This window comes from Topomyia yanbarensis, chromosome 2, assembly GCF_030247195.1.
Source record: "Topomyia yanbarensis strain Yona2022 chromosome 2, ASM3024719v1, whole genome shotgun sequence".
NCBI classification, from domain to species: domain Eukaryota; kingdom Metazoa; phylum Arthropoda; class Insecta; order Diptera; family Culicidae; genus Topomyia; species Topomyia yanbarensis.
The window spans coordinates 445106721-445132265 of NC_080671.1; the positions used below are offsets into that span (position 1 = coordinate 445106721).

At 40.3% G+C, this 25545-nt stretch overlaps 1 protein-coding gene across 3 annotated transcripts in view; it reads right to left on the reverse strand.

The window, feature by feature from the left end:
• Nucleotides 1-2612: 2612 nt before the first annotated feature.
• The window catches only part of LOC131685709 (specificity protein transcription factor 3-like), a 67756-nt gene continuing 44823 nt past the window's right edge, over nt 2613-25545 (reverse strand). For all 3 annotated transcript variants that reach the window (XM_058969599.1, XM_058969598.1, XM_058969597.1), the window contains 3 exons: nt 4228-5577; nt 3795-4157; nt 2613-3727 (listed from right to left, as the gene is read on the reverse strand). In XM_058969599.1, the coding sequence (XP_058825582.1) occupies nt 3578-3727; nt 3795-4157; nt 4228-5544 (1830 nt within the window). In that variant the 5' untranslated portion in view covers nt 5545-5577 and the 3' untranslated portion in view covers nt 2613-3577. The remainder of the gene's footprint in view (nt 3728-3794; nt 4158-4227; nt 5578-25545) is intronic.

The window sequence follows — 25545 nt, forward strand, 5'->3', positions numbered from 1 at the left end:
AATTTTTCTCTAACTGTAACGTAACATTAATAAAAAAAGATAGCTTCCAAAGAGATTGATAGCGTCGTGTGTAACTTGAAATAAATGTCTTTTTTAATAATTTTTTTATGATAATTTTCTCAGTTGAATAGCGGTAACGAAAAGGTTTATTGATAAAACTTAACTGTGGTTTTCTTCAGGCTGTATACATGCTGAAGAATGGTTCTTTAATGTGTCTTAATCAGACAAGCTGAATAAATTCTCCAAATCCAGATGCTTAAGGGTGGAATAAACGAAATATGATTACGCGTATACTTCCCATGTTCAGCAAGAGCTGAATAAAGTAACTGTTAAAACGTTTATAAAACCACGGAATGTTTGTTGGGATATTACTGGTAGGATCAACCAGAATTCGTCAGTCACACAACATCACTGATGAATGAAGCAAAGCCCGTTTCAATCCCTTTTGTTATGTATTGTTACTGCTGATATGGTGTTTCGAGGACTGCCATCATCATCGAACCTCACCACAACGTTTTTTATACAAGTTTATTCCATTTATGTAGACTTTCAAATGCCTTCGACCGCGTTTTCCATCACCTTGCTGTCGAGAAACTTAAACGTATTGGATTTCCGGATTGGTTAACAGATTAGATTGCTTCGTATTCCACAGGACGAAGGGCTTTTGTTCGATTCGGCGACAAACTTTCTACACCTTTTGATATCCGTCTCTGGTGTGCTACAGGGCAGTCATCTTGGACCATTGCTCTTCATTTTGTATATAAATGATCTTAGCACTATTTGGAAATCTCCGAAATCTATGTTTAAGGGTGATATGGATTTCTACCGACTGATACAATCTTTGGAGGATTGTAAACTACTTCAGCTGGACATTGATGCTTTGTTAACTTGGTGCATTATCAACGGCATGGAGGTTAATACAGAATAATGCAGCGTGATTACATTCACTCGGATCCTACCGCCGAACATGTTCGACTATAAAATGACGTCAGCCAACGTACACCGCAACTTCGTTGTCAAAGATTTGATAGTTTATTAGGACAGCAAGTTCACTTTCTCCGAGCATGTACCATCTACTTCCGCCAAAGCTTTCTGCTTGTTAGGATCTCAGTCGTTCGAGAACGTGTACAATTTGAAAACGCTTTGTTCGCTTGTATGCAGCATCTTGGATAATGCCGTTACTGTTTGTGCTAATAATCAGGGTGTCCACATTAACAGCATTGAGAAGGTGCAGAAATGCTTCATCAGGTATAATCTTCGCCTTTTACCTTGAACCGACCCAGTTCGTTTGCCACCGTATGCAGGGTGGCCAGACCTATCGATTTATCGGTAGTCCTACCGAGTTTGGGCTTTCCTACCGATTTACTGACGACCAGGGGAAAATTTCCGATATTTGCTTATTCCTACCGAAAACTACCGATTTTCATTGATTTTGGGCACATTTTACCGGCCTTCTGCTCCACGCTCAAGGATGCCAGGATCCGGTAAACTGTACTCACGGGCACGTTTTCGTCGAAAGTGGTCTACCGTAAACTTTTTTTCAGGATGTCCATGCGTTTCGTAAAACCGTACAACACGCTCGCGGAGTGCTTGCTGTTTCGACGCCATCTTCGATTAAACTGACAGCACCCGAGCGAAAAGAAACATGCCACTCATTTCTATGTAGTCCAGAGAGCAATTCTCTTGGCGAGAAAAAAATACGCTCTTTACTTTAATTACAGAAAGGTATAGAAATCATTCTCATTTTTTATTGAACACCCGTTAGCTGAATCCGTTATCGGCGAATACCAAAGCTGTTTTTGACAACAACGATGAACAAGACGAGGATCGTGGATAAATTGTAGGCTATCTGTTTGTGGAAACTGGGTCAGATAAAGCTTAGACATGGCTTTCCAAAAAAACTGATATGGGTATGGGAAAATCAAGTGTCAAAATAGTCGGGAGTGATATTCTATTCTTTTGTGACGTTAGATGGCTTGTTCGAATTAGCGCTCGATGGTGCCGTACGAAGATTTGGTGTACAAAGGAACGGAACTATCGACACGAGATTTCACTCCAGATCGATATAATTATATTCGATCGCAAATTAATGGAAGAGTTAAAAGGACGCTGTAAGTGTTGGACTGACTATAAACTCTGAGAAGAGCAAGTACATGGTCGTTGGTAGCGCACGAGGTAGCCCGACTGGTGTTGGTTTCGAGGATCTTCCTGGTGTGGTGAACATATAAGGAGACTGGAAACTATCCACTTATGTTCGACCAGCCTGGATGTCTAATATACATGCAGTAATGATTCGGAACATCGGGATTGTCCGGTTGCGACAATCATGAAAAAATGCTAGCAAATTTGCAATTATACACATTGTTTGCGGACACCATTTCTTTGGATTCATAGAGGGTTATTGCAAACACATAAACAAGCTGGTGCGAAATTCATCAGAACAAATTTGTTGAGATAAAATTCAAAAACTAAAAGCAACAGGGCAATTTAAACAAGATTAGTGTGATTGCTACTGGTATGTTCCGCGTGAACTGATCAACGGGTCAACTGTCATCGGAAGGCTTGTCATCCTAAGGAAGAATGTGTTCATTTCAAAAAATAGAATTCCGTTTTTTATATTTATACTTTTCTGTTGCTACTTTCAACATTTTCAAGAAAATATCGAAAAATATCAATTATGTACAGTACAAAATGGTACTTTTGTATCAAATTTTCTATACCTTTTGATTCCTGTTTGTTTTGAACACGGTATACTCGGTCCGCTTACCGTTATAACTTTGTTTCGATAAATACTTTCGTACAGCGTGTGACTTAAAACTAGTTAAACTCATTGTGTGTTTGTCCTTCTCCTATACTCACAAGGTTCGCTGTACAATAGATTCAACAAACTGGCGGGTTGTGTGTTCTAAAAAATGAGGATTCCCTTCGCAACCGCCGCGTTGAGGCGTTTGACGACATAATAAATAATTTAAATATAATTAAAATAGTTCGATTGGTGATGAGAGTAAAGGAGATAACAACATGTGAATAATGCTAATTACTTTCAAGTGCCTAATAAATAATGGAGGGTAAAAATATTAAATACTACGAAAACATATACTTTAAAACAGAAACAACAATGGTAGGTAAATTTATATGGTTCATACGAGTTTCACAGTTGCCTGATTGCAGGACATACCTCTACTCTGCAAACAGAATTATTACGACACAGAAAACATAATCTTGAATCAGACAAGATTCCAACAAATGCACGTTTGTCTTAATAGCTTCCCTATTGAAGAAGAACAATACAATACTCTACGATATTAGCTGCTTTTGGGATTCGCTGCTGCATGCTGCTCGGTTCTCTCTCAGGAGATTAAGCAAAAAATTGTCCTAGCGAGTAAAATAAAATATATGAGTATTCGGGTCGATTCTTTCGCCAGCCGAAAGAGTGGTCTATCAGCGTACACTTTTGGTTGGTCTGTCCCACAGGAATAAGAAACGCCGTTTATTATGCCAGCACACACTTGGTTGCAGCTGACGATCGTATCCAGGTTAACTATCATCATCCAACAGCCATCAGCTGATACTAATGCTACTGGACACTGTTCGAGTGATGTTGCAGGGCTTCGGAAGCTGGCACCAGAACGGTACTGGTGGTACCGTCCGATGCTGTCTGCTGTTGGGCGACCAGATGCGGGAGCGAGATTTGCACAGGCAGCGTTTGATTATCCGCCGTCGGGACCTAATTGAATGATGGTTACAATATTAAGGTGAGCTGATTTAGAATCGGATAGAGTTGGTTAGCTTACATGTATTGTAACACCTTGCGGTAAACATATGCCTTGCGTTAGAGGTGAAGGGTGAGGATGTGGGTTGTGATTCTGCATTGAGTTTGTACTAGTGGTTATCGTCAGACCGGGTGGAATACCTGCCGGTAGCGCAAGTGTCCCTGGTGTCGAACTCGACGTCGTCGATACGTTGTTGTCCAGGTTATTGTTGTTGTTGTTACTATTGCTACTGTTATTGCTAGTGTTGTTGTTGTTGCTGCTGCGTCCAGACGAGCCGTTTCCGTTGGTAGACAATTCTTCCTTCAGTCGTTTCGTCATGTGCGATTTTATGTGTTTACGGAGGTGATCCTTTCGGTAGAAACCTTTCCCACAGTCGCCGCAAATCTGATCGGAAAAAAGAACGAACGTTAGTTGAAGTCATTATTCTAACCTATTCGTTAAAATAAATACCCACCTCCGTCTTCACCCCACTATGAATTACGAAATGCAGGTTCAAATGTTCCTTCCGTTTGAAACCCTTTAGGCACACACTACAGATGTACGGTCGCTCCGGGTTGTGTCCAAGTTTGTGCCGTTCCAGATGTTCCTTCCGTTTCAAACCTGCTCCGCAGATGTCACAGATAAACCTTCGTTCGATCTTGTGCACCGCCAGGTGCTGTTCAAGGCACTCCTTCTCCGGGTAAGCCATGTGGCATTCGGGACAGCAGAACAGAACCGTCCCGTCCAACGCGGTGGTGATGTGCACTTGTCCCGGTTTCTGCCGTTTCGGCTTCGGAGGTTTTGATTTGTACTTTCGCTTTTTGCGAGCCTTCGCCGTCGTGAGGGTACCATTTTCACCGTGGGCAGTTGTGGAGGTCGCTGCTGCTGTCGTTGGCGTCGAGGATGTTTCGTGCACAGTACTGCTGGTGGTGTCTCCCGATATGCTACTGGTATCCTTAAAACTGCTGTCCGCTTGACTACTGTCGGCTCCAAACTGCGTGTTGTCATTGGAGTTTTCTTCGACGATCTCTCGTTTGATGAAGGTCGTTCCCGGGGTGTTTGGTATGGACCCGCCGATTAAATGGTCACCGTGGGCCAAAGGTACATTGGGTTCGTTATTATTGTTATTGTTAAACTTGAGAAACGGTTGCAGGTTGAGACTTTGACCTCGTTGCTGCAGGAATTCGGCGATGTCAGCACCGAAGGCTGGAGCTGCAGTGAGATTCGGAATACTGTTCCAAACTGTTTCCTGTTTTATTTGTCGCATAGGTGGAGGTTGGTCGTTTTCGATTTTTATGTTCGGGTGGATAGGTGGATCGTGATTCTGAATCTGCTGCTGGTGATGTTGTTGATGGTGATGCTGTTGCTGGAGGAGCGAGGCGTTCTGAGCTTGTGCTAGCAGTTGCAGGTCTTGCGGTTGTAAGGCGGCCACGATAGTCATTCCTTCGGGAAGACCATGATTGTGCATCAATTCTTCGTCCTGCGGTCCATAGGCAACCGTCAGTACGGTTGTTCCCTGCTGAAACCCTTGAATCGGTATCTGCATCTGACTCATTTGAAATTTGGGTGCTTGCTGCGTTGGTTGAGGCATCGGGTTCGGATTCAGCACCTGGATCTGTACCGTTTGCTGTGCGTCGCCTGGTTTCGCCCCGGGCATGGTGATGGGAAGGGTAATGTAGGCGGGTGTGGCTTGCTGCATGTTAGCGGCAGCTGCTGCCGCTGCCTGTTGCTGCTGCTGGAAGGCGGTTGCAGCTGCCATCGCGTTCCCATCCATCGGCCGCAGGAACTGCATGCCGCCGTCCGCACCGGATACCAGTCCGAGAACCTGAAAGAGAGGGGGTTTTTAGAACAGTTGTAGCGTTGGAAATTATGGTAGGAATTTTGCAAAGTTAAGGTATAAAAAATTTCAAAAACTAAAGAAAAATGAATTCAAGTGATAGAAAATTGTTAACTTTAGTTTTTTTTACGTTTTAACGACATTCAATTAGCTAGCTAGAGATTACTGGGTAGGGAAAGTTATGAAACTTAGAGCCATAGTACTCAAGTGAGAGCAAGGATGTGAAGTAAACAGATCGGAAAACTAGAAGTGGCAGGGTCATTAGAACAGGCTTAATATCGTGCGGGCTTAATTTTTGCCTTCTGATAATGAGGGTCGAGCTTAGGCAGAATAACTACGAATCACCCGAGTTCACTATCATGTGTCCTGATAAAGGTAGACGACCCTGCCACTTCTAGTTTTCCGATCTGTTTACTTCACATCCTTGCTCTCACTTGAGTACTATGGCTCTAAGTTTCATAACTTTCCCTACCCAGTAATATCTAGCTAATTGAATGTCGTTAAAACGTAAAAAAGAAAATGTGACTAACATAGTCGAAATAAAAAAGGGAAAAAAGTTAACTTTAGTGTTTTATATTACTTATTTTGTATTGTATTTTTCTTAAGTCTAAGTGAAAGGTATTCGTTTAAAAAAGTTGGCCTATGACAACAGCCTGCCTCAAATTTAAATCAAATATTGAATATTTTGAGCTTTATAGAAAAGTTATAAATTGTCTACAATGCCTCGTGGTTATCCTTTACTTTTATTAGAGTATGAAGCTTCAGGCGTACAATTTTGTCTGAGGCTCTTCGGTATAAGAATCAGAGTAAACCCGGTTAAATACAAATGATTCTTGCGCAGAAAAAAATCATATAACGTTATATTACGTCCCGCATCAAATTACATCACGGAAAAACCCTGTGAAGAATTACTTAGTGGACCGATCCTTTTCAAACTTTCAGGCAATAAAATACAACCCATTAGTAAGCTTTTGGCATATTTATTTTATTCAACTTTAATATCATAACTGCACGCTCGCACGCTTAACTCCACTCATAAGGTTCTGTACAACATCTGGTTGCAGCTTCTTCTGTACGGAAACCCTTCTTTTCTTCATGTCATCCTCAGATTTCACCTCTTTGGGATGCTTTCGTAGTGTCTGCTTCACAATTGCCTTAGCACCGGTGCGTTGGGGAGGGGGGGGGACTTCCAGGAACATCAAAAACTTCAAGTGTTCCCATCTCTGCCAGAGAAAGAAATCAGCGCTGGCTTAAGAAATTTCTCTGACATTGTGGACCGTATTCTTACAGCATTAAATATTTCTGACCCCTTTAGAAGCATCTCGATAAGCTTTCTCCCCGCAGTAAAACATTCTTGATGCAGTTCACTGCGAAATGGCCCCTTTTTTCAGCGATTGTAGCCTTCGATGGCTAATTCATCGAACAAGGTCACGGTCAAGGAGTTTTTATTCTCAGGTGATACGATCCTCAAAAACGCCGATCAGCCATGTTGGTTTTAGAAACGACAGCTAATAACATTGTTTACTAGTTCTTTCCATATGTTTGCTTGGATTTCAGTGGGTAAACAAAGTTGTTCGCTGTCATTTTCTTCCCCGCAGTCTGCTGCACGCTTACCTCACTTCTCACCTAGTTACTGGCAAAGACGAATCACCTTATAACTCTAAGCACCTTGGTCACGGTTTTAATCACTGTTCTACCGTGGAATTGCAGAAGCATTATCCCGAAAATCGATTCCAATAAAATCTTACTAAATAACTTGAAATGCGGTGCATTTGCATTGTGCGAAACATAGTTTACTTCAGAAATAGACCCACACTTCCACGATTTTAATATTATTCGCTTGGATCGAGAAGACTCTTACGGAGGAGTACTTTTGGGGATCAAAAAGTGCTATTCTTTCAATCGAATCGACCTCCCCTCGACACCAGGCATTGAAGTTGTCGCTTGCCAAATCAGAATTAAAGGCAAAGACCTTTGCATTGCTTCCACCTACATCCCTCCTAGAGCCTCAGTTAGCCAACGACGGCTTTGCGATATTGCGGAACTCCTCCCCGCACCGAGGCAAATGTTAGGTGATTTTAACTCCCACGGTACGGCATGGGGTTGCCTTCATGACGATAATCGACCTACCTCAATCCATAAGCTTTGCAACAACTTCAATATGACCATTTTAAACACGGATGAAATTACACGGATTCCGGACCCTCCAGCGCGTCCGAGCGCCTTAGACCAGTCCCTCTGCTCGACATCGCTGTGGTTAGATTGCATGTGGAAGGTAGTCTCTGATCCCCGCGGCAGCGACCATCTGCCACTCGTAATTAATATTGCTAACGGTCCAGGGCCATTGAATACAATCAATGTTTCGTATGACCTCACACGAAATATTGATTGGAAGAGCTACGCGTCCGCGATATCCGACAAAATCGAGTCCACTCAAGAGCTTCCTCCGGAGGAAGAGTACGGGTTCCTGGCTGGCTTGATTCTCGATACCGCGATTCAAGCTCAGACTAAACGCGTACCAGACGCGAGCTCTCGCGGGCGTCCTCCCAACCCATGGTGGGACAAAGAGTGCTCAGACGTGTGCGCGGAGAAGGCCACCGCGTATAAGACCTTCCAGGACGACAGGCTGCCAGCCAGCTACCGACAGTACGCGATGGCAGAAACTCGCATGAAGAGTTTGATGAAAGCCAAAAAACGTAGCTACTGGCGCCGGTTTGTCGACGGGCTAACGAGAGAAACATCGATGAGCACTCTTTGGAGCTCGGCCCGGCGCTTACGAAACCGAAACAGTACTAACGAGAGCGTGGAATATTCAAACTGTTGGATATTCGATTTTGCCAAGCAGGTTTGTCCAGATTCCGCCCCGGCACAGAAGATCTACCGCGCCGCGTCCCTTCACAATAACGCGAACGAAACACCGTTTTCGATGGTGGAGCTCTCACTTGCTCGCTTGACATGTAACAATAAAGCCCCAGGGCCAGACAGAATCGAATTTAACTTGTTGAAGAATCTGCCAGATTCTGCCAAGAGACGCTTGTTGAATTTATTTAATAAGTTTCTTGTGGGTAACATTGTCCCACATGATTGGAAGCAAGTGAAGGTCATCGCCATCCAAAAACCAGGAAAACCAGCCTCCGACCACAACTTGTATCGACCAATTGCAATGCTGTCGTGGATCCGAAAGTTATTCGAGAAAATGATCTTGCTTCGCCTTGACAATTGGGTTGAAGCAAATGGCTTACTGTCAGATATACAATTTGGTTTCCGCAAAGGCAAAGAGACGAACGATTGTCTTGCGTTGCTTTCAACAGAAATTCAAGTGGCCTATGCTAGCAAAGATCAGATGGAATCAGTGTTCTTAGATATTAAGGGGGCTTTTGATTCAGTTTCTATCAAAATTCTTTCTGAGAAGCTGCACCACTATGGTCTTTCGCCGACTCTAAACAACTTTTTGCTATACTTGCTGTCTGAAAAACACACGCATTTTTCGCATCACGAATTAGCTACATGGGTCTTCCCCAGGGCTCATGTCTAAGCCCCCTTCTCTATAACTTTTACGTGAATGACATTGATGAATGTCTTGTCAATTCCTGCACGCTAAGGCAGCTTGCAGTTGACGGTGTGGTCTCTATTACAGGTCCCAAAGCCGTAGATCTGCAAGGACCATTGCAAGATACCTTGGACAATTTGTCTGCTTGGGCCCTCCAGCTGGGTATCGTGTTCTCCACGGAGAAAACTGAGCTAGTCGTATTTTCAAGGAAGCGTGAACTAGCGCAACTACAGCTTCACCCTATTGCTCAGGTTTCAACTTTCAAATATTTAGGGGTCTGGTTCGACTCTAAAGGAACCTGGGGATGTCACATTAGGTTCTGAAACAGAAGTGCCAACAAAGGAACAACTTTCTCCGTACAATAACCGGAACATGGCGGGGTGCCTACCCAGGAGACCTGATCAGGCTGTACCAAAGAACGATATTGTCGGTGATGGAATACGGGAGTTTCTGTTTTCGCTCTGCTGCGAACATACATTTCATCAAACTAGAGCGAATCCAATATTGTTGTTTGCGTATTGCCTTGGGTTGCATGCACTCGACACATACGATGAGTCTAGAAGTGCTGTCTGGCGTCCTTCCGCTAAAAAAACGATTTTGTGATCTCTCATATCGATTGCTCATACGATGCGATATCTTGAACCCGTTAGTAATTGCAAATTTCGAAAGGCTCTGTAAGATCGTACAAGACTACCTTAGTTTGGGTTCCCTCACATTACTCCATCCCAGGTAATGAAGAAGCGAACTCTTTAGCTAAGGCGGGCGCTTTAGAAGATGACATCTACGAAAGACCAATCTGCTTCAATGAATTTTTCAATATCTTTCGTCAGAGGACGCTAGAAAGTTGGCAGACATCTTGGAGCAATGGAGAGTTAGGACGGTGACTACGTTCTATCATCCCGAAGGTATCAACGAAGCCTTGGTTCAGAGGAATGGATGTGAGTCAGGATTTCATTCGCGTGATATCTAGGCTCATGTCCAATCACTACACGCTAGACGCTCATCTCCGACGTATTGGGCTCGCGGATGATACCGCCTGTGGCAACGGTTATCATGATATTGAACATATTGTCTGAGCATGCGACGAGTACTGAGTATCTGCCGGATCTCAACTATTCGATTCCCTTCGGGTCCGAGGAAGATCACCCAATGTCCCGGTTCGAGATGTACTGGCAAGCCGCGATCTCCTCTACATGTCCCTCATATACACGTTCCTAAAAACCATCAATATCCAATTTTAACTGCCCTTATCATTTCTCTTATCATTCCCAGAAGTGCCTTCTTCCGCCGACCGTACCCTAACGATGGTCTGATGCGACTCCAAGACGACACAAAACATCTCTGTCGAATGACCCAACAAACACGAGACCTACAGCATAACATCACACGCACAACGCGATGTGTTGCCGATCCGCATGAGCCGTGCTACGAAATCGTCTGGAGAAACCCCTGCCGGCTCGAGGAAGACCGCCCGGTATCCCAATACATGATGCATCCGTCCGAATCTGCAATCCTTGCTGTTGATTTCCGATGCCGGAAACTGAAAGTTTATATCTTCCCCCCCTCCCCGCCATGTCAGCCTTGTCCACCCATTCTCCCATGTCTCTGATACGCAGATGTAGAACTTCACCCCCTTTTTCCACTTGAATATCTTCCCAAAACTTAAGTGCCCCCCTATCTTCTAGTTTTAGTTGATAACTTTAATCTCGTTAAGAAATGCACACCAGTACCATTACTTGAAAATAGCCCTGACTAATCCCCCCTAATAAGCTTGTAAAATGTTCAACTTAGTTGATAATTAATTGCCGCAACAATCTCCCTTCTAAAAATCATAAAGTGCATTGCTATACATAGAACACACAAAGTGACCCGTCCCCCTAATCTTACGACTATTATATTACCTCTCCTTGTATACATATAAGTTAGCTGTGATTTTATTTTTATTTTCATTATATAAAAACAAAATAATATTGAAATGTGTAACCACCTAATTTTAAGAAATTCAAATTGTAAAAAAAAAGAAAAAATGGCACCTTTAAGCTAACGCAAACGTGCCTTACTAAATAAACGAATTGATTAAAGTGTTTGAACTTTAGAAAAATGCAGTTTTCTAGGGTGGTAGTGCTAATTTCACTGTAAAGTTAGCACTACTATACCAATTTTTTTTAAAAACACGTGCGACATTTATTTTCTCTTCACAACTAATTTACGACAAATGTTTACGTGTGATTAAAGTACTTGAACCTTGGAAAAATGAAATTTTGCTAGGGTGGTAGTGCTAACTTTACTGTAAAGTTAGCGCTACTATACCAAATTTTTTAAAAAACAAGTGCGACATTTATTTTCTCTTCACAACTAATTTACGACAAATGTTTACGTGTGATTAAAGTACTTGAACTTTAGAAAAATGCGGTTTTCTAGGGTGGTAGTGCTAACTTTACTGTAAAGTTAGCACTACTATACCAAATTTAAAAAAAACATATGCGACAAATTTTTGGATTTTACAACTTATTTACGACAATTAATCCATGTGTCATACTTCACTTTTTCGAAAGTGGTAGTGCTAACTTTATGGACATGTTCTTTCACTGTCACAGATTCTGATGAGACGAAACACACATTCCATTCCTAATTCAGTATCAACTCTATTAAATAGCCGCTAAAAGAACAAGTACTAAAGTTCATAGGGATTATATTGAACTTGGGTGCTGCTCAAAAACCAATTTTGGCGAAATATTCAGTCGATATACAGTAGATTGACAAGAAAAAAAATATCACTATTGGCCCACCCCTGACCCACCAGGAATACCATATGTACCAAATTTGAAGCAAATCGGACAAGTCTAGCTACCGGAGCAATGTGCTTGGAGTTTGTATGGGATTTTTCGACAATTTACATGGAGAAAACCCACTAGCTCGTATTTTCGCCGCTAGGTGGCATTGTATGCATCGTATTATCACTGTAAGTGAAAATAAGAAAAATGATTTAACTGTCTACAACTTTGTCGAAGACTGCTATTCAATGCGACTTTGTTAAAAGAAGTTAATAAACTTTTAACGAAGTGATGCCTGAGTCAGTTTTGCATGGGGCGTAGGAATGGAATGGCCCGGTAGCTAGTCTTGTTCGATTGGAAGACTACATGTTTTCCACAGTTTTTGACATTATTTTGACTCAAGAGCATTTTTTTTTCAAAGAGCGTGAAGGTTTTTACAAGGCATTCTGACAGTGCAAAATTAAAAAAAACGATTAAAAATTTTATTTTTGCATATTTCGGACCTAGAAGACAAGAAAAATATGCTCAAGAAAGGATTTACTCGAAATTATCTTGGTTCGTCTGCTAAATCCCATAAAACTACCAACTATCAATTTTCATATGATGCTAACAAAATCAGGTTAAAAAGCTGACAAAATGGGGTCTTCACTGTACTACTAATGATATTTTTAGCATTTACTATGCAAAACATGATAAATTTTCACAATGCTCCAGATCCGCGTGGTGACGTACTTCTGATTTGTGATTCCTTTCGTTCACCTTCAGCTATGATGATGGAGTTTAAATAAGTTCAAGTAAAAGTGAAAGTTTTTGCTTCTTTTTTCTTCCTAACCTACCTACCTCCCTGCTGCCTTCCGCGCTCGACCGGTCTGGCTTTAAACCGCTGCCGCCGTTCAGCGCTGTTATAATTTTTCCTTTTCCCACTTGTTTCGCTACGTTGTTATCTATATTTACCGCGGCACATACAAAACACCGCGCCGAAGCGATATACCGCAACAACAACAACAACGTACCCAGGTTCATAAATGTGAGTGATCGTGATCGGGTTTACCAAAAGGAAGCCCGCAAATAACGTGTTTATGGTTGGTAAGAAATGGATAGACGAGCGGTGCAGTGGGAGAAAACTGCAATCTTCCTGCAACAATGTCATTTAACGGACTACAACATTTAGAGCTCCGTGCGGCCTCCGTTTTTCTCCAAACGGTTACGGTCTGCAGGTAAATAGTAATGCCATGCACACATTCAGGTTCTCTGCTGACCGGTCGTGTTGCGTTGATTTTATTTTGATCGTGGCAGCGGAATTTCTTCGAGCTGTATTTAGTACAATCGTGTGGCGGTTGTTCAACGATTAGGTAACCGAGGATCGCGTTTGTTTTACCTGACCAGCGCATTAGTGGCATGCCAAAAGAAATGCGTCCGAACGGCAGTTATTATTGGGGTTTATTATAGGTTTCATTCAATCTCCGAATTCTATTTCGAAATTGAAGCGTGAATACATCAACATATAACTATCCTGCTTATTGATATATCGTGGGATGATTGGAAGGAGGGGGGGGGGGTGTCATCAGATCACATGATTTGGTATTTCGGACTCGACCCGAACAGAAGAAAATAACTTCAGAATACCAAATTCAGGTATACTGTACCCAATACTTGAACACCACAATAAGGTATCGAGAAGCCTTGCATAAGAGGTAAAATTCCAGAAATAATAACTGATTCACGTACTACGAATAACTAGTTGATAATGAAACGAGTTATTATAATACATGCATAATAGGAAAACCTCTTCAACCTTCCAATAACAAAATTGACTGTATAGAGGTATTTAATAAGGTATTGATTTGGTGTTTGTAAAATAAATAATAAATAATACTAAAATAAAGTATTATATCTCATTGAGGTATTAAGCATGTATTGAATAATGTTTCTGCAATACCTGCCTAATCAGTGGCGTAGCCAGAAATTTGGTTTGGAGGGGGTTTTGACGAAAATCTTAGATTTTTCAAAAATGTTGGCGGGTCTATTGATGACATTTAATCTGTAGGCCGCGATCGACTGGGTACTACCGTGTTCTGCAGTAATAGCGAAATGGGATGGTGTGAACGGGCATGGGCGCTATAACCCTACCGTAGGCAGAACTTAATACCTGTCGCAGGTGTCAGTTATGTTGGGTGGCGGACTACGAGACAGGTTAGGTCAAGTTCAACGAGTGGCCCAAAACACCACTTCACTAACAAGCTCATGCTAAAACTCGCAACTTCGAAACCGTAGCATTGGAGGAGCTTTAATAGACGGGGCAGAAGGTGTGGAAATGCGGGGATCGAGCGACGGCACAAGAGCTGGGCAAAATACGCCAACGCGTGATCAAGTGGCAGACGATCAGCGAATGGATGTGTGTAGTGTGGATCAAAGGCCATTTCATCAACTAGAGCATTATCAATGTGCACTGACCTCACGAAGCCGAGAAAGATGCATTTTATACGCAGCTGGAGCATGTCTATGATAGCTGCCTATGGCGGAATGTTAAGCTCGTCATCGGTGACATATACATCCTGATAGACCGGGGGCATTGTATAAACCGGTTATCGCACAGGATAGTCTGTACACTTTATAAATAATGTGCAGAAATTCTCACGATTGATAAGTATATTATGATGAACACCTAAATAGCAAAGCAGTAGACGACAAGAGTATTGCAAGAATCAGCTTGGAGACGCGCGCAGTCGACGACAGATTCCGGATCTACCTAAGATTCATGAAAAAATAGGACGGCTGAACCGCTGGCAATGATCAACTGTCATGTGAGCTACTCAAACACAGAGTAGAGGAATTGGCTAGAGCACTCCACTGGGTGCCTTTGAAGATCTGGAAGGAGGAGATTTCACCGAAGGATAGGATGTAGGGAGCAGTATGTCCCATCTATAAAAATGGTGTTAAGCGGGATTTTTGCAACTAATTACCGATTAATCACATTACTGAACTGCTCTTGTATGCAAAGGTGACGTAAACGCCATACAGTATATTTTTCAGGAAATCAATTTACAATCTTGCATGGTGCGCGTAAAAGCATGCTTTTGCCACTTTGCTTCTCGCATTTCAACAGGTAATTTTTTTTCATTTGAAGTCGTTTGCACTGAAAGATGCGAATTTTCGTAGTGAACTTAAAAATATGAAAAAGTTAAATTTGACCAAAGAGGCGTTGAAGTCACTTTTGCATACTAGGATAGTAAACGTTATCTACAAGGTGTTCTCCCAAATTCTTTGTTGCCGCCTATAACCGTTAGTAAGGGAATTCGTAGTGCAATATGGCCTATAATGCACAAATACGGGTTGCATTCATATCTTCAACCAAGCTATTTGCAAAAACATTCTTGAAAACTTTGCTGAAGACACTAAGTCTCGAACTAAATTTGATTGGAATTAGTAATGCATCCAACTGGATAAATTAATCAACAAAATTATGCTGCTAAATACTAAACCTCAAAAAGCTGAGAGTTTCCAAATTATGGAATCTTGGCGCCATTAAATTCGAAACCCAAATGTACATAATAAATAGCGAAAAACGTGAAAAAATTTCAATTTTTTTATTACCAATCTTAGCTAGTGGCACTTTATATAAATGCACATAAAAACCGATTCTGACAAGCACAAAACGCTATTTTTCATCAGTTCCTATGTAGGCGTTTTTATTGAGCTATTTTGCTTAATATTTACATGATTTATCAACTATAGGATCCTCACTAAAATATTAGTTACAAGATCCCATTCTCACAATTTACAAAAAGTCCCCATAACGTTTAAAACATTAGGCTCTCAATGTAATGAACAGATAATAAACTTCCAAAATTATTATTTGAATATTTAATAAACTAGTCAGCATCAAACATATTTTTCTTCAATTCAAATATTTTGGTTTGGAGGGGGTTTTAACCCCCAAAACCCCCCCTTGGCTACGCCACTGTGCTTAATACCTCAATGAGGTAATAATAATCAATTGACACCAGGTTTTGTTATGATACAAGGAAATAGTATGCTCGGGTTATTGACCAGCTATTTTCTCCTGGTCGCAGATTATCCGTAATTCGATTATCCGGGGAATATGATTCGATTATCCGGGTGTTTCGAAAAAAATCAAATTTTAACTAGAATGTCTGATTATAGTGCTAATTCGATCATTGCAGTTAATAGAACTTTTTTTCGGGGAATGGGTGGTCTAGGGTTAAACTCCTCTCAAATTTTGGCCTATCTCAAAAATAGCTTGTATTGGGTTATTCCGCGCAAAGTGACAAAAAAACCAAAACTTGGAATCGACCTTCACGGATTGGAACCAGTTTTGAAGAAATTGTTCATCTTGTACCAATATATAATAACCTAAATTATTGTGTCGTTTGAACCACCCCTCGGTTTTGGGAGCCTCCCTCAATTTTAATAAGTAGTTTAAAAAATTTGTTTTCTTCGGATTATATATCTGATACTGTTTGCACTACAATCAATCAGCGAGATGATTTTTAAAGGATTTGTTAAAGCAATCTAGAAATACTAGTACTTAATTAAGTTAGTTAATACTAGCTTTTAACGGCAGTGTTGCCAAATATGCAACTTTTTAGTTTTAAAATAAAAGTGCAAGTTTCTCGTAATACACACAACGGTTACTGCTGGCCTTTTGACTCATAAAATGTCATATTCCTACTTTGCCTGGTCGGTTTCTGGCACTCTCTTGGGATAATGATGATACGCTTCTCAGGATTCTGTTTGGATGATATTGGCGGATTGCACACTGACTTCATCATATTTGACTGCTGATTATCTAATAAGAGTTTCTTAGGAAGTGGTAAGTAGGAATTCATACCAATTCGACCTATATTAGAACCTCAACAGCCATCATTGCCGGCCGCCCCCATCGACCGTAGGAGAAAAGCTAATCTTATCTGCGTAATGGGATAACAATTTATTTTTTTTTTTCGAGATTTGTCCTACTGGAGCTGTAGAGCTATGTTCTCGGAAGGGCTCCCCGTCAGAATCACATACTATAATTTGCAGACGAGACAGGCAATGTCGCCCACTAAAACACTGCTTTAGGCCAATTGTAGCGGGCCGTGATTCTGAATGTGATATTCATTGTACGGTCCAGGTATGTGCGGGCGTAGGGACTCGCGTGTATCATCGCGAAGGGCTCAAGCATTTGTACGTTGACGTGTTCGATCGCGTGTGCCTTTGTATGTCGCGTGTGATAACGTGTATGTAGCTTTGCGTGTATAAATTCTATTTTATAACCGTGTGCCTTTCGCATATTCGCGTGTGTTCTTGGATAATCGCGCGCGACCGTGAATTTAATACTTTATTTTTGGTGTACGGCTCAGATGTTGTAAGAAAGTGAGATTTTCCATATCACTAGAGTTCCCGGACATGTCGCTATGGAACGTGTTGTCTAGTGGATATGAGCTTTATTTTTGATTGGTCCTACTGAATGTATGGACCTAAGTTATTAGGACAGAGGGTAATGCTTTCCGGACGTGATCGCGACGGACGTTTGTAGGTTCGCGTTTCAAACTTCGTAAGTGCTAAAACGTTCATCTTATTACCGGGGTGTTATCATGTTTGCGTGATCGCGAACGTAGGCGTGCGTTGCTAATCGCGAAGGGTTTAAGCGTTCGTATGTTAACGTGTTTGTCACGTGTGTTCGCGTTCATGTGATTTCGCGTGTACAAGACTGGATTTTGTAATCGTGTGGCCATTCCTATATACGCGTACGTTCTTGAATGGTCACGCGGACCTTCATCCTGATAGTTTTCGGTGTACAATTCACATTCTGACAGGAAATAAGTTACCCCATATCACTAGTTATGTCGCCATATAACATGGTGTCCAGTTGATATAAGAACTTTCTTTTTTTAATTGATCCAATTGAAGGCATGGACCTAGTCTGATATCAAGGATAGAAACATCCGGAAGTGACCGATTCATGATCGTGCGACCGCGGGAGTTTTTAGGTTCACACTTGAGACCGCGTTTGAAAATTTATAGGAGCTGAGACATTCACTTTATCACCGGGATGTTATAATGTTTACGAGATCGCGGGTGTAGGTGCCGGGGATGGTCGAGAAGGGCTCAAGCATTTGTATATTAACATGTTTGTCACGTGTATGTGACTTCGCGTGTATAATTTCAATTTTATAATGATGTAGTGTGTATTCTTGTTTGATCGCGTGCGAACCGTGAGTCTGATGCTTAATTTTTAGTGCATGGTACAGATGGTAGAAGAGAATCCGTTTCCCCATACAGAGTTCCAGGTCATGTCACCATGGAAAGTGTTGTTTAGTGAAAATTAGCGTCACTTTTTTGATTGGTTCAACTTAGTCCAGACTGCTATGACCGGGGTAAGACTTGCGGACGTGACCGTTTCATCATCGCGCAAGTGGTGGGTTAATGTTTGAGACCGGTTTTGGAAGTTTAAAGATGCCACGTTTACTTAACTACTGGGGTTTTTTCATGTAGGTGAAATAGCGGGCGTAAGTATGTGTGGATTATTGCAATTGCATGGTCGCGTTTGTGGCCAGGTTTGTTTTATCGCGAAGGCCACGAGCGTTTGTACCTATATGAGTATAGATAGCGCATAGTAGATATACTAATAAAAAGAATCATAACAAAAAAAGATGTAAAGAGCTTGATTAGAAGTGTATAAATAGACCGATACTATTTTGGTATACATCAATAATAGAAAAGCAAACTAATAGATGTACAAAAGAAACAGACTAGCGAAGTAGAATAGAAAAACACATGTAACATGCAATCAAACTCGTCTAAATACAGTAAATGTTGCATATTTATCATTAACGACAATTGCATGCTGTTAGACTTTCATCATGCTATGATGGCCGAGAATGGATAACTCGTGTGCGTCGGTAAATTCATTGTACCCAAATTTATCGAATCCGACCTTCCCGGATGAATAGAACCAAATGCACAAATTGATCACCAGAAACCACCATTCTATCATATACGCCAGATCTGTATCCAACTGCCACAAATACTCAGACGAACACATACATAGATAGACATACGACTAGCACATAACAATTGTACATTAGTACGAAAAACTATGATTATTACAAAGCGACAACTAATAGGTTTCTGCTTATGTATTTATTAAATTAATTCAATTATTAAATTAATTTAATTAGTATATGCACGATGAATTCGAAACCGATAAATGGATACACAATGACACCCACTGTGAGCCCCGTCCACGAATACCGCCATCAAATTGTGGAACAATAACACGGCACACAACAAAAGTCAATGCACGTCGACCCGCCAGTCGGCCACATCGCCGCGCACAGACCAGTGGTTGAGCGTTTGTATGCGCTGGTGCAAAGTATAAAGAAACATAGAACATAAAAAAGGCGCATAAGCCCTCTCGGTCTGCTCGATGCACCACTATCGAGGCGTAGTGCAAAAACCATCTTAAAGCTGCTGTTCTTTAGCGCTGATGCACGCAATATACCTGATGGTGTTTGCAATACCGTCAAACCCCTCAACCTTGGGGAGGGACATTTGGTTACCTTTAATTTAACATATTAATATTTCATGTCGATATTTTGTTATTTTAAAGGTGAAATTCATTTTTTTACTGTAACTTGACAAATGTCCTACCATCATTGTTTTGGATTTCATTTGCTGATTCGCCCCACAATTTTGCATCGAAAATGGAGATATATTGAAGCTCAAATTTTAATATTTATTTTGTAAAATGGTGTAAAATGATTAAAAACCGGATTTTAATATATATTTGAAGCAATTCAAATTTTTGAACACCTTCAAACCTCAAATGGCGATGGAGCTGCACAAGCAATTGGAGTAATTTTGAGCTTATCTTCATTGGAAAGGACCATAATTGGTAATTAACATAATGTTGAAGTTCTACGACCTATTTGAACACTTTTAGGTAGATCACAACAGTAGGATCTACCAAAGGTCGCGTGCTTAAGCTAGAACAAAACAAAAAAAAAAACAGAAACTTTCCATGCCTTTCTCGAACAGCACGCACAGAATTTAAAAAAAATACTTTCAGCAAGAAAGGTAAGAATTTAAATGAAAAATTTACTTTGCTTACGCCGAAGCCTTCGTTCGATTTTTACCCTTCCAGTTTCTTCTGGAATAATGCAAATAGTAGGCACGTTACTGTATAGTAAAACTGTAGCATAAAATCAGTGCGTTAACAATTAAAACCAACTCGAATCGAGTTTCAGTGAATAATTCACATTGAGTCATTCTCTTCGAACTACTAGAGCAATGGCGTAAATTGAATGATTATACTAAACTGCATCCATTCATCTCTGACAAAGATTTGCCTAATCGTTCCGTGTGAACTAAAACTGGTTAGCAGGAACCTGTCTAAAGTTACACATGATGTAGTCAGCCCTACAGCCGGTTGCACACGAACAGTACAGTTGAAGCACTGCAGCATCCACATATTGTGCTAGCATCTACTATGTGGATATGCAAACAAATGAAAACGATGTCTTCCACATCTCTGCGGAACACAGCACGATTCAACCTCGGATTTCAAACGGTTTGAGATGTTGAACGCGCGATGATGATTGGCTCCCACAATAGACGAAATTATAGCGCAGCTCAACTCATCAGTTTGCAATTAGTTTGTTCGCGATTAGGAGAGATGTGCGTATTTTTGGTCCACTATGTTCATGTTCCAGTAGAGATGAATTTTAAATCAGATTAACTATGATTGTTATAACACACTGATTTTTGCCGTACCATGGTCATCAACAAAAACATAACCATATACCTTATATACCATAGCGTTTAGATGGGATCGACCAGCAGATGTACGATGTTGGTTTATGTTACCGATGCTGGCGAATATGGTGAACCTTCACCTCAACCGACAACCACCAAGTATGGCCCATATTGTTTGTACCTTGTGCTTCCAACTGCCAAGGTACAGCGCTGAGTCAGAGCAAACGAAGGTAAAACGAGATAAAAATGCATAAATTCTTCTGGTACTTGCTAATTACCCGACCCTGTGCAGTATTTAGTGATCTTCGGTTTGCTGTTTCTCGCCCGCTCACCCGTCAGTGTCACTGTAATGTGATGGTGGTTTATAGCCGGGAATTACTGTGTTTATTGATGAATAAACGGAATAGTGGTTGTTTGAAATTGCAAGCTCAAATGTTGAGTGATACTATTACACGCTCAGATTGAAAATTGCCTAAGAATTCTTATCTGTACTACATTTTCAAACTTGTTCCAATTACATACCATAGGAGGGAGTATAATAAATTACACTGAAATGTTACAATTACCATACTCTGTCGTGGGCGAATGGTGAAGAGAAACCATAGTGACCTAGTGAAGGAGACCGGAACATTGTAATCTTGCGTGTAGGAATTAAATAGTGCTTGTAGTAACTTTTCGAGAAGCGCTACTTTCATGCCTTAATGTTACGGTGGTTAGCTGCGTGCGTTGATTGATCTCGATTTATTTTATGCTAGGTTGATTTTTTGTTTGGTGATGCTCTAACTGTAAAACTATTGGCTGCTGTTACTTTCCTAGATGGCCACAGTAGCACCTCTAGCATGGCAAACTGATAGCAGTCGAGTAGTAATAACTGCGGACATTTTACTACACAGCTTTGCGAAGATATGTTTTATGTAGCCAAGTACGAACATGATGGTTCAGTCAGGGGAAGTATAGTGGGAAGATGGAGCAAACCCGAGCAGAGTCTGACAACAAATTGAAAACTAATCTTGATTTTGTGATGTCCGGCAAATGATTACTCAGGTTGCTGTCGTTTTGGTCGTTTTAACGGTTAAAAGATCAAATGGAGAGCAGCAAAATTGTCCTATGATATCAAACAGAAAATTAATTCTGCTGTCAGTGAGAGTAAATTGAAAGCTCAATTTTTTTTCATAACAAAATATATGTTCGCGTTGATGTTTTAACAAAGGAATATAAACATAGAAAATTCTTCAAAGAAATAAGTATAGCAAGTTGAGATAAAAAATTAATGTCATATTAAAAAAAAACCTAAAACTGATAGCACAATAAGATTTCAATTTGATGCTTTTATGAAAATATGAATTCTACTTGTTGTAATTTTGATGTTCGACTTATGCGAACGGCTTTGATGCCAGTTGTTAAGCAGGCATTGCTCGAAGTCCTTATATAGGAAGGTCCCAGCATGCGTCGAAACGGACATTAGGGCATTGAAATTGAAATATCCTACAATTTGAGTACTGCGTAACTGGAACTGGTCAAAGCATCATGTGGCTCATTTTTTATGAAAGTGCCATTAGTTTTATATTAGATTTTTCGGATTTATACAAGACAAGGTAACGGTACACAGCATAGATGGTTCGACAGGTACACGCAAAGAAACAGCAGGACTTTACCCTTCTGGATGATACAATATTTATTTTATAACTGCTCGGAAAATTGGAATCAGTATATATTGACACGATTGATGCGCAACCCATGTTATTCGAAGATTTTTGCCCAGCCATGTTTCCTTATATCATTCCTAATGAGAAGGGAAATGGAGACAAAAGGAAGAGGAATGGAAAATGACAACACAATACAATCAACACAAAACAGTAAACAGCCTGAATTCTTCATTCCCGGAGGAATAAGTAACCCTACTGATAAAGCCTATAGCTCTTTGCCACACTGGGTTAGGAACATCCTTCCTAGCTCCCTGTACAAAAGTTCGTCTATGTATAAAAAACCAAAAATCCGATTACGAAATTGCATTACTTATCAAATGATATGAAATTCCGTAATCGAATTCACAAATATCAGCACGCTGAGTAGGAAACATGTAATAATTGAGTTTACAATGTCCAGTCAGTGCTTTTTACTAGAATATTGCAAGCGACAGCAGTTTCTTTTGAAGAAGAGGAAATATCTAAAAAATAAAAGATCTGGTGATTTTAGTCCGTCGATAAGTATTTTTTGTACAATTTGCCATCGAGTGCACAGTAAAAAATATTCGTATGAAACACTCATTGCTGTAGAAAGGAGGTAAGTTTTGCACAGCCTCTGTTGTATTCAAATTATCATTTAGCTACTCAATTTTTATAAACTTTTTTTCGCCGCCATATATCTACTAATTCAAAAAAAAAATTGTAACCATTTATTGCTATAAAAGATATTTTGTAAAACTGTAATAACGACCCTAATCAAACTGGCAGTCTAGTTGAAAATTGGCTTATGATCAGATGTGATTTCGTTTCTTTTGTAACGCAATGCTTATCAATACGTTCTACTCATTTGACACTAAACTGATCTCATTTTATTGTCAAACATGTTATCACAATATTTTCAACTTCTTCTAGCGAAGGTCAGAGCTGCAAATTTTCACCAGGTTGTTTTAAACTCGAAGGAAGAATAAATCTCAAATCATGCCCTACTGTGTTCAATTCTCAGTTTTTCGTTTGCATCATTTATTCAAACAGCCGAGCTGCTCAATCATTTTCCATTCATTTTCGTTTTCATTGACCCTGTGAATATCTCTGTACTGGGATATTGACTAGGTTTTTCAAGCAAAACTACTCTGAACATACTGCTTACTGTTCATGTAAGCTTGAAAACGCGAAAACGCAAATGAAAAAGTATCAATTTAAAATGAAGACGTACGGTTTGGTTATGAAAATCCCGCCAACTTGAAAGTGAAGGATTAAGGGAGGCTTTGAATTTGAATCATGATTGGGTTTGATTGAGCTGAAAGTTGGCATTTGAAAATGAAAATTTGCACCACTGGAGAGGGTAGATTCATAGACTGTTTTTCATCATCAATCATTTTTCTGTGTTTTTATTCTCTATTTGATTGTACATTCTATGACAACCGGCAGTTGTCTTTGTTTAATTTGATAACAGATTTCTCATCCTGATCCTATCTGATCCCGCAGAACTTTTCTTTTTTGTTTTGAAAATAGTCCGTAAAATTTTTGTAAATCTTTCCAGCAAAAGCTTACCTCATACTTCGAAAAATCTTTCTCGTGGTACCTCTTCTTATATCGATAAAATGTTATACCAGCTCTCACTTGAATGTGTAAGTTGCCTGTATAGCCGCTGTAAGCATTCGACTCGCAGTCTGGATTTTCTCATTTGTCGTCATTGGTCAATCAAAGTCGATCCAGCCGTTCCACAGATGCCCTTTTACGTGACCTAACACTTTGTGACTAAAGTAGACCGCCTCGTGAACCCGATACCTTGCTGTGTTTAGTTTATCTCTGATTAGTAGCTCATATATTCGTTCGTTGAGCTTTTCAACATATTCTTTTGCAGTATCCTGATTCAACAGTCACTGTTTGACCAAGCACGTAAATAGTTCTCTCCCAGAACATCATGGTCAGAATCGACGATTTTTGGAAGATACTAACATCGACGACATCAACGAAATAACCATTTGTCAAAACCTGGTTGTTTTGAAAACACGTTTCACCATTCTGATATCTACAGGTGTGTTTCCGAATATTTTGTTGTACTAAGTATTACACATAGCCATTTCTCTGGCTGCTGCGATATTGACGTTTATTCTGTCGTTGGTGGTTCAGGGGAGACTCTCATCTTCAATAACTAGGCGAAAAAATTCTTCCCTACCGACCTTTGCATTTGCCATCCCGCTGATCAGCTTGACGCCATGTTTTATGTACTCTTCGTACTACACGTCCACACGTTTGTTGAACTGCCTTTCATATCATCGGGTTTGTCGTTCGTTGGTGCGTATACGTTGATAGTTGAATAACTTGCTTTTTCTCTTCAATAAGTAACTTAACTCATAATCACACTCTTACTGAAGACTGCAATATATTTTTCACAAGCCATCGCCGGATGGGATCATTATTACCTTACGACGGTTGCAATTAGACTGAATATAAAAAAATATTCTTTGTTGGATAGTATTACAAATTTAGGTACTCCAAAAAAATGATTGGCCACATTGCAAATGTTCTTTAGAAACAAATGATGTCTGCCTCATGCATAAGTTTCGATTATATACTACTTTTAGTATCTTTATTCACTATTGAATATAGAGTTTTACTAGAACCGGAAATACCGCCAAATACTTTTTTGCCACATCGGTTCCATAAATTTGATATAATCCCTTTTCAATTAGCTGACTAGATAAACCGTTTGACAGCGATGAACGTGTGTCAACAAATAAGCGAAACTATGGGTAGATGGCCATGGAATGTAATTTTTATGAAATGTGTTTGCACAATGTAACAAACGAACAACCATGAATGGTCAATTATGTCGGCATGTTTCATTCATTAGTTGAACGTAAATCGAAAAAATACGCATAAATTGTTTTTTTTTCATGAAAAAATGTACTGTCGATGCATTGGTCCATGTATAAAGTTAATAATGTTTCGAAATTTATGTCTCAAAGGATTCAATATTGAATTCTGACCACATTTCAACAAAATGCACACAGTGCGCGCTAATTTTGACAAATTCCATAGTGTTGCCGATATGAATGTAAACAAAAGGTTACTTTCATAAAACTTTCGGACAAGAAATTCCGATTCAAGGGCCTTTTTGATGGATTCTGCTGACATGAACAGCTTTCTTTGGGTGTCACAAAGGGATCAAGGTGAGTTGAGT